Source organism: Aythya marila (genome assembly GCF_965140915.1).
Source record: "Aythya marila genome assembly, chromosome: 15".
Classification (NCBI taxonomy): domain Eukaryota; kingdom Metazoa; phylum Chordata; class Aves; order Anseriformes; family Anatidae; genus Aythya; species Aythya marila.
The window spans coordinates 5,561,792-5,580,968 of record NC_139056.1 but is presented as its reverse complement, the minus strand read 5'-3'; the positions used below and the strand labels follow the sequence as shown (position 1 = coordinate 5,580,968).

The 19,177-nt window shown below is 67.6% G+C and overlaps 4 protein-coding genes across 5 annotated transcripts; 2 read left to right on the top strand and 2 right to left on the bottom strand.

Moving 5' to 3' along the window:
- The first annotated feature begins 649 nt into the window (after positions 1-649).
- RHBDL1 (rhomboid like 1) lies at positions 650-5,226 on the top strand. 2 transcript variants are annotated; one of them, XM_082772013.1, is made up of 8 exons: positions 650-759; positions 2,740-2,901; positions 3,087-3,311; positions 3,545-3,693; positions 3,805-3,917; positions 4,046-4,146; positions 4,769-4,829; positions 4,898-5,226. In XM_082772013.1, exons 1-8 carry the CDS (start codon positions 721-723, stop codon positions 5,167-5,169), a joined length of 1,122 nt encoding a protein of 373 aa, XP_082628139.1. In that variant the 5' UTR covers positions 650-720; the 3' UTR covers positions 5,170-5,226. The 2 variants fall into 2 exon arrangements, with proteins under 2 accessions (XP_082628139.1, XP_082628140.1); XM_082772014.1 differs by having other exon boundaries at positions 694-759; positions 2,743-2,901.
- A 973-nt stretch (positions 5,227-6,199) lies between these two features.
- Positions 6,200-9,596, top strand: STUB1 (STIP1 homology and U-box containing protein 1). Its single transcript, XM_082772118.1, has 7 exons — positions 6,200-6,451; positions 6,663-6,861; positions 6,947-7,112; positions 7,341-7,431; positions 7,981-8,037; positions 8,287-8,403; positions 8,576-9,596. Exons 1-7 carry the CDS (start codon positions 6,215-6,217, stop codon positions 8,699-8,701), a joined length of 993 nt encoding a protein of 330 aa, XP_082628244.1. The 5' UTR covers positions 6,200-6,214; the 3' UTR covers positions 8,702-9,596.
- Positions 9,345-12,597, bottom strand: JMJD8 (jumonji domain containing 8; the record flags this gene model as incomplete). Its single annotated transcript, XM_082772614.1, has 9 exons — positions 9,345-9,899; positions 9,991-10,125; positions 10,204-10,271; positions 10,357-10,476; positions 10,566-10,634; positions 10,738-10,834; positions 10,940-10,988; positions 12,361-12,444; positions 12,515-12,597. The coding sequence occupies 9 exons, from the start codon at positions 12,595-12,597 to the stop codon at positions 9,819-9,821; spliced, it is 786 nt and encodes a 261-aa protein (XP_082628740.1). The 3' UTR covers positions 9,345-9,818.
- Positions 12,598-13,580: 983 nt separating this feature from the next.
- On the bottom strand, positions 13,581-18,955 carry WDR24 (WD repeat domain 24). The gene is made up of 9 exons (XM_082772804.1): positions 18,232-18,955; positions 17,823-18,000; positions 16,778-17,453; positions 16,377-16,492; positions 15,221-15,342; positions 14,896-15,000; positions 14,468-14,805; positions 14,096-14,280; positions 13,581-13,937 (listed from the first exon to the last, which is right to left on the bottom strand). The coding sequence occupies exons 1-9, from the start codon at positions 18,779-18,781 to the stop codon at positions 13,769-13,771; spliced, it is 2,439 nt and encodes an 812-aa protein (XP_082628930.1). The 5' UTR covers positions 18,782-18,955; the 3' UTR covers positions 13,581-13,768.
- Positions 18,956-19,177: the final 222 nt, after the last annotated feature.

Genomic DNA, 19,177 nt, shown 5'->3' with positions numbered 1-19,177 from the left:
CCAGGATGCCTGTTTTCCCCCGGGATGCCCGTTCCCTCTGGGATGCCCATTCCTGTACTGGGATGCCCGTTCCCCCCGGGCTGCCCGTTCCCATACTGGGATGCAGTTTCCTGTACTGGGATGCCTGTTCCCATACTGAGATGCCCGTTCCCTCTGGGATGCCCGTTCCCACCCAGGGATGCTCGTTCCCATCACGGGATGCAGGTTCCCATCCTGGGATGCCCGTTCCCCCTGGGATGCCCATTTCTGTACTGGGATGCCCGTTCCCCCCGGGCTGCCCGTTCCCATCCCGGCACGCCGCCCCCCCTCTCCCCACGGGCCGCGGTGCCGGCGGGGCGGAGCGGAGCGGGGCGGGCGCCGCTTCCCCGCTTCCCCGGGCGGCGGCGGCGGCGGCGGCGGGGAGGGGGGGGACACAAGGAGAGAAGGGGGGGGGGGGGGGCGCTGCGCCGTGCGCTGCGGCGGGGGCGGCTCCGTTCGGCTCCGCTCCCGCCCCCGCCGCCGCCGCCGCCGCCGCCGCCCCGCTGCCATCGGCGGCTCCCGGCGCCGCCGCCGCTCTCAGCTCGGAGCCGGGCCCGCCGCAACGCGGGGCTGGAGGGCAGAGCCGCCCCCCCCGCCGCCGCCGCCGCCGCCGGCCCCCCCCCCGCCGCCCGCGCCGCTCCCCTGCCCGGTTCGCCGGCCCCGGGCGCGGGGGAGCGGCGGAGCCCGCACCCCGCCGGGTGCATGGACAGGAGCTCCCTGCTGCAGCTCATCCAGGAGCAGGTGAGAACCGCGGAGGGGGGGTCGGGGGGGGGCTGTGGGATGCTTTGGGGGGGGGGGGCCGCCGAGCACCGGGCAGCGCTACCGGGGGGGGCGAGCGGGCACCGGGCTGCGCGCTGGAAAGGGGAGGGAGGGGGGGGGGCACCGTGCAACGGGCAGCGCTGCGGGCGGGGGGGGGCCGGGGGGGCGTTGTGCCCGGTGCCCCCCCCAGGGTGAAACCCCCCCCGTGCCCCCTCCGTCCCCCGCGGTGCCCCCGTTGCGCCGCTGAGCCCGGGCAACTCGGCGCACTTGTGGCCTCCCCCTCCCCGCGCTGCGCGCCCCGGGCCGGATCCTGCCGAGGTGCGCCGGCAAGGACGGGGGGTGCTGAGCCCCGGGGGGGGGGGCTCCGCGATGGGGACCCCCCCGCTACCACCACACCACCACCACCACCACCACCCTCGGCCGCCCCGCTGCGCGCTCGGGCTCGGGCTCACGGCCGCGGGGGGCTGCATCGAGCCCCGTGACCTGATTGCGGGAGCAGCCCCGGGGAGCAGCCCCGGCGCTGCGCAGCGGCGGCCCCGCACCACCGGCAGGATCAGCCCCCCCCCCCCCCCCCCCCGGTACATGAACGCTCCGTGCGCCCCCGGCACCGTCCCCGCACCCCCGGCACCTCCCTCGGTGGCCTCGGCGGTGCGGCCTGACCCCGCTCCCCCCCCCGCACCCCGAGCAGAGCCAGCGACTCCGCTGTGGGGTTGGGGAGGGAATTTATTGGGAATTTATTGGGTGCCCCCCCCCGGCTGCCTCCGTGACCTTGGGCGAGTCCCCCCGGCCTCCCCGCGGGGTGCTGCGGTGCCGTCACCCCGCTGCTGGGCACCACCGGGACGGAGCGGGTCCTGGGGGAGCCCCACGGGGCTGAGGGGCCAGGAGGTGTCCCCCCCCATGGGCTGTAGGGCTGGGGGCGTGGGGAGATGTCCCCCCCCTCCCAAAGCAGACAGCGGCTCCGTGGAGCTTGGTGCGTGGGGCAGCAGCGCCCGGTCCTGGCATGGCCCCGGGGTGCTCCCCAGCCCCATGGGCTGCAAGGATGCGAGCGCACCCCCTGTCCCACATCCTATACCCTTATCCCACACCCCACATCCCACACCCCGCTCCAAAACCTGCGCCTATGTCCCCAGCTCCCCCTGAGGCTGGCGGGGAGGCCCTGCGTGCGCCTGAGCTCCCCATCATGAAATTCGCCCTGCGCTGTGGTTTTTGCCCCTCTCCCCCTGCTGAATCTCCCCCCGGAGCCTGGCGCCGTCCTGCAGCCACCAGCACCCACCTCGGGCAGGATCAGCCCCGGGATGTGGAGGGGGATCTGGGCAGCCGAACCCCCCTTGGGAAGGGATTTTGGCTTTTCCCTGGTGAAAGTGCACGTGGGGGGTGCCAGCCATGCCTGCGTGCTCGGTGCCCTGCCCGTCCCGTGGGGACATTGCCCACGAGTTTTCTCCGTGGAGAAGAAAGGAGAAAAATGACACGGGGGAACGGCCGGGAAATTGTGTTGGTGGCCCCAGAACGGGTCGCCAGCTGTGCTCCAGCCATCAGAGTGGCACCTTCTTCATCCCTGCCCTCCTGAACTCCAGGAGTGGGACGGTGGCACGGGGCGCCCGGTGGTGGCACGGGGTACCCGATGGTCACGGGGTACCCGATGGTCACAGGGTGCCCAGCGGTTTGGGGAGCCCTGAGGAGGGTGCAGGTGCCCCAGCACAGGTGCTGTGGAGCTGGGAGGTGCAGGAGGAGGAGGAGGAGGAGGATGGTGCCAGCGCCGCGCGTGTGTTTGGCTTCGTGGCTTCCCGGCTGGCAGGCTGCTGGCGGCGGGGAGCGACTGAGTGGGAGAGTGGTGGCTGCGCGGCGAGGCTGCGGCGGCTCCCACAGCGGCACGGCGTGGGGCAGGTGGTGGCGTGGGGGCACCGACTCGGGGCTTCCAGCTGCCCCGGGGATGTCCCCCGGCCATGCCCATGCCGTATCCAGCAGCTTGACCCTGAGAACACCGGCTTCATCGGTGTGGAGACGTTCGCCAGCCTCGTGCACAGCCATGAGCTGCCCCTGGACCCCGCCAAGCTGGACATGCTGGTGGCCCTGGCACAGGGCAACGACGAGGGGCAGGTCTGCTATCAGGAGCTGGTAGACCTGGTCAGTGCCGGGGCGAGGCGGGGACGGGGACGGGGACGGGGACGGGAGCGTGGGTGGGTGCCACCCCGCGTGCCGCCGGGGCCGGGCCCTCCCGCTGGGCTGGGGTGGGCGCCGGGGGCCTCCCGGTGCGAGCCGGGACCGGGCGCCCCGCAGCTCCCGGCGGCGGCCACGGGCTCTCTCCGCAGATCAGCAGCAAGCGCTCGAGCAGCTTCAAGCGAGCCATCGCCAACGGGCAGCGAGCCCTGCCCCGGGATGGGTTGCTCGATGAGACCGGCCTGGGCTTCTACAAGCGCTTCGTCCGCTACGTGGCCTACGAGATCCTGCCCTGCGAGATGGACCGGCGCTGGTACTTCTACCAGCACCGCACGTGTCCCCCGCCCGTCTTCATGGCAGCCGTCACCCTCACCCAGGTGGGGGCTCGGCGGGTGGGATGAGCCTGGCCGCGTCCTGGTGTCCTTGGGGGGCTCACACCGGGGCTGGAGGGGACGGGTGACGCTGGTTGTGGTGTCCCCGTGCCTATGGGAGGCTCCGACCTGGGGCACATCCATCCGGATGACAGCAGTTGCGATGTCCCCAGTGCCCCGCACCTGGCTGGAGGGATTTGGGCAGGGGGGGGAGGTGACAGCCCCGTGGTTCCCCGCAGATCATCGTGTTCCTGTGCTACGGCGCCCGGCTGAACAAGTGGGTGCTGCAGACCTACCACCCCGAGTACATGAAGAGCCCCCTGGTCTACCACCCCGGGCACCGCGCCCGCGCCTGGCGCTTCCTCACCTACATGTTCATGCACGTGGGGTGAGTCCCTGCCGTCAGCACGGCTCCGCCGACCCGGGGTGCCCAGGGACGCTGGCCCGAGCCAACGCATCCCCTCGTGTCCCCCGGTGTCCCCCGGTGTCCCCCCTGCAGGCTGGAGCAGCTGGGGTTCAACGCCCTCCTGCAGCTGATGATCGGGGTGCCGCTGGAGATGGTGCACGGCATCCTGCGCATCAGCTTCCTCTACCTGGCCGGCGTCCTCGCAGGTGGGCGAGCGCCCGCGACGGTCCCCAATGTCCCCGCTGTCCCCAATGTCCCCGCTGTCCCCGCAGCCGGCAGGGGTGGGGCTGGGGGGCGTCGTGGAGCCCCCCCCTGACACGGCGCCGTGCCGCAGGCTCCCTCACCGTCTCCATCACGGACATGCGGGCACCCCTGGTCGGTGGCTCGGGGGGGGTCTACGCGCTCTGCTCGGCTCACCTCGCCAACGTCGTCATGGTCAGCGCCGGGGGGGGGCATCGGGGAGTGAGATTATGGGGTCGGGCATTGCGGTGCAAGACTATGGGGCGGGTGTTTTGGGGTGGTTCTGTGATGCGAGGTTGTGGGGTGGGCGCTGTGGTGAGAGGTTGTGGGGCTGCGCCACGGGGTGGGCGCCATGGGGTGAAATTGGGGAGAGGTCATCTCGGGGTGGGCACTGTTCCCATGGGAGCCGTGGGGTGGCACTGTCATGTGGGGTGATGGGGTGGGAAGCATGGGTTGTATGACGGGGTGGGCATCATGGGGTGGGAGCTATAAAGTGAAACTGCAGCGTGGTCATTTTGGGGCGGGCACCATGGGATGGGAGCCATGGGATGGGCACCATGGTCTGAAACCGGGGGGTTGCATCGTGGGGTGGGCATTACGGTGTGGGATTTGGGGTGGGCACCATGCTGGGTCACAGGGGGCGAGCATGGTTTGGGTGCTATGGGACACTGCTGTTGTGGGGTGGCTCTGTGGGGGGAGCCCCTTGGGGTGGCATCGTGGGGTGGGTGTGGAGCAGGGACAGAGGCGCTCCATGGGGACAGGACCCTTCCACGGGGGGGCTCAGTGTCCATCTGTCTGTCCATCCATCCGTCCGCAGAACTGGGCCGGGATGCGCTGCCCCTACAAGCTGCTGCGGATGGTGCTGGCGCTGGTGTGCAGTGAGTACAGGGACGGGGACGGGGACGGGACGGGGACGCGGTGCCAGCCGCGGGGCTCTGCCTTGCAGTGAGCTCGGAGGTGGGTCGCGCCGTCTGGCTCCGCTTCTCGCCCCCGCTGCCGGCCTCGGGCCCCCAGCCCAGCTTCATGGCCCACCTGGCGGGGGCCATCGTGGGCATCAGCATGGGGCTGACCATCCTGCGCAGCTACGAGGAGAGCCTGCAGGACCAGTGCGGCTGGTGGGTGGTGCTGCTCTCCTACGGCACCTTCCTGCTCTTCGCCGTCTTCTGGAACATCTTCGCCTACGACCTGCTGGGGGCACAGATCCCCCCCCCGCCCTAACCCACCCCCCCCCCACCCCACCCCACACCCCATAACAGCGCCCCATGGGCCGGAGCCCGGTGGAGGGGGGGGGCCCCGCGCGTGATACGGGGATGGGGTCGCCCCCCCCGCCCCCCGTCCCCTCGGTGCTAGCGACCGCGCCGCCCCCCCGCGGGCACCCCGGCAGCCCCCCCCCCTTTGTACCCCCCCCCCCGCTGAACGAAGCCACCCCCCCACGGGGTGAGGGTGGGGGGGTGGGGGGGGGCACCCGCGCGACCCCCACCCAATTGGGGGGGGGTCCCCGCGTGCCTCCCCGCAGCCCCTTTCCAGGCTCCTCCGGGCCCCCCCCGCGCCCCCCCCCCCCCAGAAGGGAATTGCACTTTGACGCCGGGAGCGATTTTATTTTTCTACCCAAAGAAGCAGCGGAGGGGCGGGGGGGAGGTGGGGGGGGCAGCACGGCCCCGCTGGGACCCCCCCAGGACCCTCCCACCCCCCCCCCGCGGTGTGTGTGTGTGGGGGGGGGCTCGGGGACCCCCCCCTCCTTAACCTCCCCCCCCTCTGGTTTTTGGAGTACAAATAAATATTTTGCACACGGCCGGCGCTGTGCGGGGGGGGCGGGAATTAGGGGAGGGGGGGGGCAGCTTAATGGTGCCGCGCTGCGCTAATTAGGGACGGGTCTTATTAGGGAGGGGGGGGGAGAGGGAGGGACGCGCGGGAGGAGCGGGAGGGGGGGGGAGCGGCGCGCCAAAAGGGGCCACGCCCACAAAGCCACGCCCACAAAGCCACGCCCACACCGAGGCCACCGCCCGCTCGCTTAGCCACGCCCATCACCTCACTAGCCACGCCCACTTCCCTTAGCCACGCCCACCAATGCTAACCACGCCCACCCCGTCTGCCCCCACCCTGTCACACAGGTCACGCCCACCCACCTAAGCCCCGCCCACTCCCCGCCCCCTTTAACCCCGCCCCCGGAAGTGACGCGGGGCGGCGCTGTCGCAGTGCGCGGCCGCAGCAGGAGCGGAGCCGGCGGCCCCCGGCGGGCGGCAGGGCCGGGCCGGGCCGGGCCATGAAGGGGAAGGAGGAGCGGGGGGAGGGCGGCGCGGCGGGGCCCGGAGGAGGCGGCGGAGGCGGCGGGGGCTCCTCGGCGGCTGCGGCGGGGCCGGGAGCGACGGGGGGAGGCTGCGGCGGCGGAGGAGGAAGCCCGGAGAAGAGCTACAGCGCGCAGGAGCACAAGGAGCAGGGCAACCGCCTCTTCGGGGGCCGCAAGTACCCCGAGGCCGCCGCCGCCTACGGCCGGGCCATCGTGAGTGAGCCCCGGGACACCCCCGGCACCCCCTGACACCCCCCCGGCAGCACCGGGCCCGCCCCAGCCCCCCCCACCCCGGGGTGTCCCCCAAATGGGTGCCCCCCCCCCCATAGGGAGACGCGGGGCTGGGTGTGGGCAGCACCCTGGGGTGCCCCAAGGGTGCCCCTGGGGTGCCCCAAGGGCTGAGCGGCGTCGCCGTGCCCCGCAGAACCGCAACCCCTTGGTGGCCGTGTACTACACCAACCGGGCGCTGTGCTACCTGAAGATGCAGCAGCACGACAAGGCGCTGGCGGACTGCAAGCGGGCGCTGGAGCTGGACGGGCAGTCGGTCAAGGCGCACTTCTTCCTGGGGCAGTGCCAGATGGAGATGGAGAGCTACGACGAGGCCATCGCCAACCTACAGAGAGGTGAGCAGCGGCGGCGGGGGTGGGGGTGGCTGCAGGCACGCGGCCGGGCTCTGAGACGTGCCCGGTGTCTTCTCTGTCCTCCTAGCCTACAACCTCGCCAAGGAGCAGCGGCTGAACTTCGGGGACGACATCCCCAGCGCGCTGCGCATCGCCAAGAAGAAGCGCTGGAACAGCATCGAGGAGAAGAGGATCAACCAGGAGAACGAGCTGCACTCCTACCTGACCAAGCTGATCATGGCGGAGAAGGAGAGGTAACGACTGCCGGGGGTCCTCACCACACCCCCTCGGCTTCCTGCACGGCTGAGCCCAAAGGTGTGGATGTGACCCATGTGGTGGGAGAAGCAGCGAGCTGCTGTAAAGATCTTTTGGTGCCGTGAAGGTGTTGTGGCTCCGAGCACAGCGCCGCTGGGGCTGGGCCAGCGATGGCATCCCGTCATCGCTTCTGCTGCCTGCCCTGACTTCTCCTGCCTCTGTCCTAGGGAGCTGGCCGAGTGCCGGAAGACTCAGCAAGAAGAAAGCGTGGACGAGAGCCGGAGCCGCGTTCAGCTGGCCGGCATCGAGGCCAAGCACGTGAGTGGCCGCGCGGGCACAGAGCAGGCAGGAGGGAGCTGGGGCTTCCCCAGGTGCTGCTCCCTTCATCCTTGGCTTGACACAAGCTGCTGCTGAGGGCTTTTGTCCCCTTGCGTGTCCCCCCGTGGCAGCGGTGACGCCGCCGTGCCCTGATGGATGTGGTCCCCATGGGTCCTCGGTGGCTTCATGATGTGAGCGGCTCCTGCCCGTTGAGGCCGCGTGTGGGTCCGCGTGGTGTCCCGGAGCAGGGACTAATCCGGGGATAAAAATAGCCCCGTGAAGGAGGGTTATTTTTAAGCTGGATCACTTCTGCCACGCGGTTCAACCGCGAGGGTTGGGAAACGGGGGCTGGGATCCCAAGGGGCTGCCCCGGGACCTGTGGCCAAATCCGTGCCCCCGCTGGCAGTGGGGTCGTGCCTGCGTGGGGCAAGCTGGGTCTGCAGCACCCATGGGTGGGAGATATTGGGGCTCGCTCCTGCCTGGAGCCTCCGATGTGGGAGAGAAGGCAGCGGGCTGTGCTCCCCCTCACTGCACAGCTTCCTCTTTCAGGACAAGTTCCTGGCAGACATGGACGAGCTCTTCTCGCAGGTGGATGAGAAGAGGAAGGTGAGTGTGCCCCAGCTCCCTGCTCTCCCCAGCATGAATTGCTTGCCCTAACCCCCTTCAGTCCCTGCTGTGCTCCCCTCCTCCCAAACCAGCCCTGGGACAGCGTGCCGGGGGCAAGCCCCTGCCCGAGCCGCTAATGCAGCGTGCAGCTGCTTGCACCCTCACTCAGCGCCGCCTCTCAGCGCTTTTTAATGCCGAGGCTGCGTTTACCCGGCCCCTCCTAACCCGGCTCTGCGTCTCTCGAGCCAGAAGCGGGACATCCCCGACTACCTGTGCGGGAAGATCAGCTTCGAGCTGATGCGGGAGCCCTGCATCACGCCCAGCGGGATCACGTACGACAGGAAGGACATAGAGGAACACCTCCAGGTACTGCTGGGCTGGGCAAAACCCCAGCCCCGCGCCCTCCTCGCCCTGGCAGCAGCAGGAAGCTCTGGGCTGGGTCGCCAGGCGGGTGCCTCGCTAGCCCAAGCGGCCCTGCTGCTGGCCCCGGGGCCGGGTATGCGGCGTAACCGGTTCGTGGCCACCTCCTCCCTTGCAGCGCGTGGGTCATTTCGATCCCGTCACGCGGAGTCCCCTGACCCAGGACCAGCTGATCCCCAACCTGGCCATGAAGGAGGTGATCGACGCCTTCATCTCGGAGAACGGCTGGGTGGAAGATTACTGACGGCCCGGGGGCCGCGCCGAGCCCCCTTTTTTGGGATCTCCCCGCCGCCCTGGCCGGGCTGGCACCATGCCTTACTCCCTCCCTGCCTGTCCCCTCTCCGCTCTGGGTGCCCAGGGACCCTTCGGCAGCGCTGGGCGAGGGCACGTCGCCTTCCCCCTCCCCGGGGAACCGCGGCTGGGCCGGTCTGAAGGCTTCTGCCTGTGGGGAGCGAGGTGCTCGGAGGAGCCCTGGCCAGCAGCATGGAGGAGGGTGGCTTGTGGCCTCCTGGAAGGGTCGCCAACACCTTCATCGCCCGGAGAAGAGGGAAGGGACCCCCCCAGCGCTGACAATCTCCAAAGTTGCTCCCCCCACGGCAGGAGGCAGCGTGCTGGGGCAGGCGCCCGGTGCTCCGGCCAGGTCCCCTCCTCTCCCCCGTGTACATAGCTCCTTTCCTCCTCGTCCAGCTCCCGTGGGGCCAGCGTGGTGTCTCCCCTCTCTCCTGTAAATAGCCACGTGCTGGGGTGGGAGCTGAAGGGGTGCTCTGCCCCTACTGCCTTGCCTTTGGGCTTTTTCTGGGGAACAACGGCCCCGGGGCTGGAAGGGGCTGGGGGTGCGCCCTCCTGCTGGCCCCGGGCCCGTGGTTCTCCCTGAACAAGCACCCGGGTTCAAGTTCATCTTCCTTTTAATGAAATCCCTTTGGAAAAAAGGAAAAAAAAAGAAACCACCTCCCCCCTCCCCCATCTGACTGAGGCTCCAGCATTGTGGTCGGCGGCAGCGTCGCTGCGTGGTTGGCCTGCGGCCCGCCCGGCTTCCCAGCGCTCCGCCCGTTGGCCGATGTCAATAAAGAAAATAAAAAACCAAAACCAAACCAAACCATTCAGCAATAAAGGTGAGAAGAGCTCGCGTGGTTCCTGAAGCTCTCTGCGAGGGGCTGGGGCAGGCAGGGGCCTCTTCCCTGGAGCTGGTTGGGGGGGGGGTGCAGTTTGTCCCCAATCCTTTTGTGGCAGTTTTGATGTCAGCGCTGGAGCCATGACACCAAAATTTTACTCCAAGGGGGAGTAAAAAAACTGCAGGTGCTTGGTCCTGATACCGGTGGGGTTTTTTTTTTTTTGGGGGGGGGGATCCAGTGCCCTTGGAGCTACCCCAGGAAGGTGGAGATGAAGACGCTGGTGTCCAGGTTGAGCGTGGCGTGCCACCAGCGGTCGGGGAAGTACAGGATCTGCGGGCAGAGCGCGGTGGGGGGGGTGCTCCTTGGGGGTTTCCACCCCAAAATCAGGAGCTGCCGCCCCCCCTCTCCCCGCGGCCCTCACCTCCCCGGGGCGCAGGGTGCACTCCAGCGGCCGCTCGGCCGGGGGCAGCGTGGGGTAGGTGTGCTGCAGCCAGGCCAGCGTCGTCTCGTTGGGGTGGAAGTGCGGGGTTTTATCCGGCGGGTAGAGAAACCAGCGCTGGGAGACACCGCAAAGCCTCAGCTCCCCCTCCCCAAATCCCCCTGGGGGGGGGTTTCCAGCCCTCCCCTCACTCACCTTCCTGCCGAAAATCACCTCGGAGTAACCGGGGCCGTGCCAGTGGAAGGGGACTCCTGAACCTGAGCCTAGGGAGGGAGCGGGTGCTGGGTGGCCCCGGGGCTGCCTGCGCCCCCCCCCAGCTGAGCCCGCAGCCCCCCGTGTGGCCCCCACCTGCGATCCCAAAGCTGTAGGCGCCGCTGGTGCCGGGGATGCGGAACGGCGGAGGGACGTACTGCTGGAAGAGGGGACCCCACTCGGTGAAGTTGTTGTCCCCGAAGAAATAGAGGGTGTCTGCGGGCAGAGACGGGTGCCGAGTTTTAGGGTTAGGGTTTTGGGTTAGGGTTTGGGATGGATTGGGGGGGGGGGGTCACGCTGCCCACCGCTGCCCAGCGCCGTCGGGTCCTGCGGCTTCAGGAGCTGCTCCACGTACTCCTGGAAGGGGACGTCCACTGCGGGGAAGGGGCAGAGCTGAGCGAGGAACCTGCCCGGGACCACCGGGGTGGGGGCGGTGGTAATGGGGGCGAGCACCCCGCAGAGCCCCCAGCCCCTCACCTTTGCGGTAGGAGTAGGTGTTGGCCGTGCTGAGGCGCACCAGGCGCTGCCCGTAGGCGGCCAGCAGCTTGTCGCGGGTGCACAGCGCCCGGAACGCCTGCGGGGTGGGATGGGGGGGGGGACAGCGGGACGGGTGCTGCTGCCACCCCGCTGCCCCCCATGGTGTCCCCCCCCCCACCCCGTCCCGGTGCCCGGCACTCACCGAGTTGTCCGTGACCCCGCGCAGGATGACGGGCCGCGAGAAGGCGAACCTGGGGGAGGGGGGGGCACAAACGGGGGGGGGAGGTCCCAGGGGGAACCACGGGGCTGGCACCGGGACACCCCCACACGGGGAACCCCTGAGACCCCCATCCAGGACCCCCCAGAGACTCCTCACCCCAGGATTCCCCCCAGTCTTGGACCCTTCCCCAAGGTGTCCCCCCCCCCAAAGACCCCTATCCCAGGGCACCCCCGGGACCCCCCCACCCTGGGACCCTCCCTGGGGTCTGTGCCCCCCCTGGTTCCCCTCCCCATGACCCCCCCTGAAACCCCCATTCCAGGATCCCCCTGGGACCCTCCCCAGGACTCCCCCTGAGACTCCTCCCTAGGATCCCACCCCCCTGAGACCCCCTCCCCGAACCCCCTCCTCCGGGACCCCCTGGGACCCTCCCCCCGGGGTCCCCTCCCCAATACGCCCCCCCCGAGACCCCCTCCTTAGGGTCCCACCCCCACGAGACACTCCCCAGGACCCCTCCCTTGAGACCCTCCCCAGGTGCCCCCCCCCCCCCCCAGGACCCCCCTAAACCCCCCTCCTTAGGGTCCCCTCCCCAATACCCCCCCCAGACCTCTCCCTAAGGTCCCACCCCCACGAGACCCCTCCCCTCAAGACCCTCCCCGGGGTCTCCTCCCCAGGGGTCCCCTCCCCACGACCCCCCCAAGACCCCTCCCCGGGGTCCCGCCCTCCCCTCTGTGCCCCCCCCAAGGCCCCCAGCCCCGAGACCCCCAACCCGGGACCCCCCTGGGACCCTCCCCCCGGGGTCCCCTCCCCAATACCCCCCCCGAGACCCCCTCCTTAGGGTCCCACCCCCACGAGACCCTCCCCGGGACCCCTCCCTTGAGACCCTCCCCAGGTGCCCCCCCCCCCCCCCCCCAGGACCCCCCTAAACCCCCCTCCTTAGGGTCCCCTCCCCAATACCCCCCCCTGAGACCCCCTCCTTAGGTCCCCACCCCCCCGAGACCCCCCCCGGGACCCCTCTCTCGAGACCCTCCCCAGATGACCCCCCCCATGTCCCCCTCCCCAATACCCCCCCAAGACCCCCAGGATCCCCCCCCACCGTACTCCCCCCTCCACGCTCCCCCATCCCAGACCCCTCCCCAGGACCCCCCCAGGACCCCCCAGAACCCCCCAAGACCCCCCCCCAGGACCCCCTAAACCCCCCCTCCCCCAGTGCCCCCTCCCCAGGACCCCCCAAGACTCCCCCCCAGGACCCCCTAACCCCCCCCTCCCCCAGTGTTCCCTCCCCAGGACCCCCCCAGACCCTCCCCAGGACCCCCCAGAACCCCCCAAGACCCCCCCCAGGACCCCCTAAACCCCCCCTCCCCCAGTGCCCCCTCCCCAATACCCCCCCGGGACCCCCCCGGTACCGCCTCAGGAACAGCTCCGCGCTCAGCGCCGCGTCCGCGCCCTCCACCGTGCACCGCGGCTCCTCCGGCACCGCCCCCGCCTGCCTGCAACGGGACCCCCCGCTCGGTGCCGTTCCCGTTCCCCCGTTCCCCGCCCCCCGGCCCCGCTCCTCACCAGCCGCCCTCCCCCGGCCCCTCGCCGCCCCCCGGCCGGGCCCAGGCCAGCGGGGCCAGCAGGGCCAGCAGCCAGCGCGCCATGGGCCGCCCGCCGGACTACAACTCCCAGCATGCACCGCGGCTCCCGGCGGGGAGGGCTTAAAAGGGCGACAGGCAGCGGAGAAAAGGTGGGGCCCACAATGTGATCCCGCTACGGACCCCAATAGGGACCCCAATAGGGACGCCCCCCCCATCATGTTCGGCTGGTTGGTGTCAGTGTGGAGCGGTGCTAGGGCCGCATGGGGTGATGGATGGGACCTTCTGGCTTACAGACCCGTGGATAAGCACACGGCTAAGAAAACACAGAGTGGTTAATGTATATAATGTATGTAATACATATAATTCACGTGTCTTGCAAAGGAATGGTCCAGCAATTCGGGTCAATTCATTCCCTTGAAGGGAAATGTATTTGTAGGTTTTTTCCTTGGAGTCTCTGATATCTGTTGGGGTTTCAGAATAACTGCTAACTATTATGACTTGCATGGGACGCTATGCAAGTCTCTGATATCTGGCCAGGAGATTAAGGAGACGGGGAGAGCTGAAGAACAACTAAAAAACAACAAAAACAACTAAAAGACAAAGCTTGCAGGGGATGCTGCACAAGTCTCTGACATCCAGCCAAGTTGAACAAAGGAGAAGGACAAGAGGGAGGAAGACTATGAGCCTTCAGCACGAGAGACCCCCAGAGTCCCTCAGAGGGGCCATCGGAGACTGATACGCATGCTCCAGTAGGAGGGTTTGGATTCTGGAAACTAATTATAATAATCCTATTTTTTTTAGTAGTAATGAATATGTATCAGCCTAGGAGCATAAAAATCAGATGCTTGATGTAACTGGTGTGTGTCTTGGTGGAGCAGAGACTCCTGGCGCACCCAGCGCTGTTTGCTTACCTCTATTCCTTTAATAAATTGTAAACTTTGATTATAGTCCTATTTTGAAGACTGAGCCATTTATTACAGGGCCACCCCGAGGGGGTTGAGCGAGGTGCCGCGATCCCCCAGCACAGCCCCTGAGGCCCCCATGCAGCTGCAAAGCAATAACAGGAGGCTCGAGGCTGGTTTGGTTTAATTCAGTACAAAACGGCACGCGCAGGGGGACGGGCAGCCCCCCAAATAAATAGGATCCTGTACGCAGGACCCCCCCAAAAATAAATACACACACACGCAGGGAGTTGTTCCCCAACCCGCTGCGGCACCGGTGGTGGCGGCGGGGCTCAGGTGTACTCGCAGAGGTGGCCGCAGCCCGCGGGGCAGTGGGAGCTGGTCTCCAGCCACTTCATGATGTGCTGCAGGTGGCCACCATGGCTGCAGCCCTGGCACCAGACGAAGAGCCCCTTCACCACGTGGTGGCACACGGCGCACATGCTGGCGCACTGCCGGCACCTGCGGCGGAGATAAGGGGTGAGAAAGAGTAAGGAAAGGCTCCCGGGGGGACACAGAGAGGGAATGGGGTGCGGGGACAGCCCCATCCTACTGGGTGCTGCTGCCCCGGAGAGGGACCCCGGCGAGGGACCCCATCAGGACCCAGCTCCTGCCCTCACCGGTCGCAGATCCAGCCCCTGTTGCTCATGGGCCGCTTGCAGTTGCTGCAGTTGATGTGGAGGGTGGTGGAGGCCTGGTTGAGGCAGTTGATGGCGCGGCAGGTGCTCAGCTTGATAACCTCGTTGGAGATGTTCCAGAGCTGGAAGCGCTGCAGCAGGTCGATGTAGGAGGTGTACCAGTGCTCCTGGGGAACGGCACGGCACAGCTCAGCCCCAGCTTGAGCTGCTCTCCCCACAGCCCACACGGCGCTGGGCCAGCCCCAAAAACGGGGTCGATCCTTGCCCAGCCCTCCAGGACCGCACACCCGGGGGGGAAAAGCAGCGAGGAAGAGGCCGTGGGTTTGGGTTTGGCCGCGGGCTTGCCCCGTGTACCTGGGTCTGCTCGTCGATCTCCTTGCGGATGCGGTCGCCCAGCACGATGAGCACGGACACGGCCGTCTGCACGTCCCCCTGCTCGGCGTAGAAGAGCAGCGTGTCCCGCACGATGGGGTTGAAGAAGTCGGAGGGCAGGCGGTTCTCGTAGAGCGAGTGGGAGATGGAGATGAGGGAGAAGGACTCCACGGGCGTCAGCGACACCGTCTCGGCCTCGTTGCCGCTGACGTGAGGGGAGTCGGCCTTGTCCTGCAGGTGGTCCAGGGCTGAGGGGTTGTCCACGATTTCGTGGCGCAGAGGGAAGGCCTCCTGGGGGAGGCTGTATTCCTGCTCCTCGGCTGAAAGGAAAGACATCTGCGAGGTCAGGAACGAGTGCACAAGGCTGGGAGAAGATCCGGGCAGGTGGCCGGGACCAGCACCACGCTCACCGTGCGGGTTCTCGTGGTCCATCATGTACAGGTCATCCTCATCCGCTTCCACGTCTCCCAGCAGGTAGTCCGCAGGGACATCGCTGCCCTCCGTCTCCTCGTTGTCTGTGTGCCCAGGGAGAGGGGAGTCAGCACAGCCCCCCCGGGGGGGGGTCACAGGGGTAAATCGCCCGTCTGCTGCCCCCTGGAATGAGCACAGCCTCGTTTACAGGACAGATGTACCCCCTTAGCATGTACCAGAGCCACTTGTGTCTGGGACTGTGCCACCAGGGATCAGCTGAGGACAGCCGCAGGACTGTGCCAAACCCCCCCAAAAAAATGCTACCTTCGTTGTTGATCAGCGTGGAGGAGGAATCCAGCAGGATGTTTTCCGTGCGGCTTTCCCCCTTGCTGCGATCCAGTCTCGAGTCGCTGCCCAAGCCGGAGGGGATGTCCTTCAGGTTGAAGCTGGAAAAGAAGCCGTGCGCTCAGCTTAAAGGTCGTAAAAGCTTAAAGCTCCTGCTCTAGCCAGCAGGCAGGCTGGATGCAGCTCTCCAGTTATGATGTGAATGGTGAAACGAGACTTAATTTTCCTGAGAGCAAAGGAGTCAGCTGTCCCCACCCTGTAACTTAAAAAATAAATAGATAATAATACGCTGCATTTGTTGGCACAGCCCTTTCTCTCAGCCTGGCATCTCCGGGCACCCACCAGCCACCTGCAGAGGTTTCCCCGAGCGGTTTCAGAGCTGAGCACAGCCTCTTGACTCCATTTCTTGCTGTTTACGTTCAGCTTCGAAGAGGGTAAACAGGAGCAGCTCCTCTGCGAGACGCTTGGCTATTTGTTATGCGTCGCTGCTCGCGGGCTCCTCCGAGACAGGAGAGGAGCTGAATGGAGCTGACGCAGAGCCGCCGTCTCCAGCTCTTGTGCTCGTGGTTTTGAGCTGGTGACAGGCAGTGACCCGGCTGGCTGCGGAGCTCGGTCGATGGCAGGGCTTTGTTTGATGTTATTTGAGTCTCTGCCACTCATCCCCGGAGGGAACCCAGCCCTGCAAGGTCTGAGAACTCATCTGGAGCCCTCGCTCCTCGCTTTCATGTGTCATTCGGAAGAGGAAAAGCAAGTTTTCCTGCCTCATCAGCCCACGGCTGGGTTCTCCACACCAGCGAGCCACCGGCAGAGTGGAGCTGCCCTCTCCCTCTTCGCACCAGCCCCGTGGCAGCTCCAGCAGCCAGACAGGGGCTCTGCGTCCCCAAAGCAGGGTCACAGCCACGGTTAGGCGACTGCAGACACCACACCAGCCTCAGGCCCACCACAGCCAGCTTCAAACGCCGCTCCAGGGAGGGGAAGGAGCAGCACGGACGCCTGCAAGGCTCAGGGCCAAGCTGCCCGCTCGCTCCTCACACCCACGCAGAAAATGCCCACACTCAGATGATGCCAACCTGCAAACCAGGGCGAGCTGAGGCCGGGGCTCTGACGCTCCAGGAGCTGCCCTGGCATCTCTTACCTGTTCATGAGCGGCAGGGCGGCGCTGCCTTTCCCCATGCTGTGGTTGAGGTTAGCGGACGACACGGTGCCGAGGCTGGAGTAGATGATGCGGAGCATCGTCCACGTCTGAGCCACCTGCGGGACAGCCACGGTCAGACCTCACCTGCTCCACGCAGCTGCAGATCTACCACGTCACCTGCCCATCTACCCAGCTCTGGGGGATGCTGAGTGTCTGAGCACACCAGATTTGTGCTTGATGGAGGCCACAGCGCTGTGGGTGAAGGGAAACCTCCCAGGGACAGCCGTAGGGCAGAGGGGAAGGGACAGAGGGACGGGATATCACAGCCAGAGCACCACTGCCAGCCAGACCTCCTCCCCCTGACAGCACCCTCCAGCCTCACGCCTGCGCCGTGCCCTCACCTGGTTGCGGTCCAAGCCCTTGGCCACCTTGGCGTTGTGGTCGCACAGCTCGGCCAGCGGCCGGCCGGCCAGCGCGTACTGCTTGGCGGTGTGCACGAACCAGTCCATGCTGCCGCTCTCCACGTCCGTTTCGAAGACGCTGAGGGCGCTGGAGGAGGAGATGTACTCGAACTGCTCCGTGGGGTCCAGCTTGCGCTTGAAGAAGATGGGGTGGCGGCGGTCCCCGATGTAGGGCTTGCGGTTGGAGTCGGAGGAGATGAGGCTCTCCTTGGCCGCGAAGGCCAGGTCTCCGTAGAGGCTGTAGCACAGCCCCTCGGGGTTGGCCCGGTCGATGGGCTGGCTGGCGTCCTTGAAGATGTGCTGGTAGAGGGTGCTGTCCTTGGAGCCGGACAGGAGGAAGTAGGGGTCGTGGAGGTGGCGCCACACGATGCCCGTGGTGACGTCCTTGTGCTCCTCGAACATGGCCGAGGGGATGAAGGGGCGCCGCACGTCCCAGACGTAGATGTTGTGGTCCACCATCATGGAGCAGGTGGCGATGTGGTGCTTGCACTCTGGCCGCCACTTCACGCGGGCCACGGAGGCGATGGTCTGCACGCAGTAGATCTCCTTCGCCCGCGTGGTGTTCATGTCCCACACCTTCACCATCTTATCCCGGCCGCCCGTGGCCAGCCAGCCCCTAAGAGAAGGACGGGGAAAGAGGCTGAGACACCGGGAGGAGTCACAGCGGGACGCGGGGAAGGTGCCACAGCACTGGCTGCGCCCAGCTCCGTGGACACAACTATTTACAGACACCCCCGAACCGCCCCCAGGGAAAGGCAGGAGGGAAACCTGCACCAGACTGGGCATACCCAGGCATTAACAGTGCTCAGGAAGCCCTGGCACGTCAAAAACACAAACAAAACCCACGCCTCCCTCTCCATCTTCAAGAAAAAGTAACTGCCACCATCTTCGAGCAACAGCACAGAGGCTGGGGTGTCAGAGACCCTGCTTCCCTTGGGAACCCAATTTTTGGGCTGTCTGCCCTCTGTGGAGACCGAGCACCCACCGGTCCTCGGGGTGCCAGTCGCAGCAGAAGACGGGGCCGTTGTGGGCCGTGAACATCCTCTCGTAGCGGTCGGGCCGGCGGATGTCCCACAGCTGCACGTTGCCGTTCTCAAAGGTGGCGGCGAAGGTGAAGTAGTCGCGGATGCTGAACTGGACGTCGCGCACGCTCTCCGACTGGCCTGGGCGGGGAGAGAAGGGGAGAAGCGATGGGACAGAGCCCTGGGAGAGGTCCCCAAGCAGGGACAAATGTGCTTGGCTTCAAACCAGCCCCAAGGAGCCCTCCTGAGCCCACTCTGAGTGGCAAAAGCCCCTTGGCTCCCTCCCTGCCCTCTCCAAGCACCTCACCCTCCTCCTGGGTGCGGGGCGAGGGCAAGGACCCCGGCAGGGGCAGCGAGGGGCCGGGCTCGTACCGGAGAAGGTGCTGACGGAGTCCTTCTTGCGCAGGTCGAAGCACTTCATGTAGCCGTCCTGCGAGCCGCTGAGCAGCATGTAGACCTCGGTGGGGTGGAAGCAGACCTTGTTGACCGTGCGCTTGTGCTCGGTGAAGAGCTGGTCCTGCTTGTTGCGCGAGGGCTTGCCCAGGTTCCAGGTGACCACCACGCCGTTGGTGGCGGCCGTGGCCAGCAGGTTCTCGTCCATCTGGTGCCACACCACGTCGGCGCAGCTGAAGTTGAGCGAGGGCTTGCGGCCCACCCGCAGGTTCAGCTTCTCCACGAACTGCTCCTCCTCGATGCCGTAGATCTTGAAGATGTTGCGGCCGGCCACCACCACCTGGGCGGCGTCGCGGCAGACGCTGATGGCGTTGGCGGGGGCGTCCAGGTGGCAGAACATGGTGCGCCCCGACAGCGCCGCGCCGCCCAGTGCCGCGCCCGACCGCGACATCTTCTCCATGGCCGGCCGGGACGCGGGGACCCCTCGGCGGGACACGGGCTCCGAGCCTGGTGGCACCGCCGGTGGCATTCAGGCCCCGCAGGCCGCCCTAAGCCGCCTCGGCCCGGTCGCAACGAGCCCCGCGGGGCCCTCCCGGGGCCCTCCTGGGGTCTCCCCGGGGTCTCCTCGGTTGCCCCCCGGGGTCCCCCCGGCCCCGTTCAGCCCCCGCAGGCCGCAGCCAGGCCCCAGCAGCCCGGGCGCGGAAACGGCCGCCGCGCCCCGCCTCTCCCGCCAAGGCGCGCCACGCCCCTTTCCCGCCAAGCCACGCCCACTCCCGCCACGCCAAGACACGCCCCCTCCCCGCCAAGCCACGTCCTCTCCCGCCAAGCCACACGCGAGACCACGCCCCCTTCAGCCAGACCACGCCCCCTACGCCAAGACCACCCGCGAGTCGGGCCACGCCCCCGCCCCACCAAGTCCCCGCCT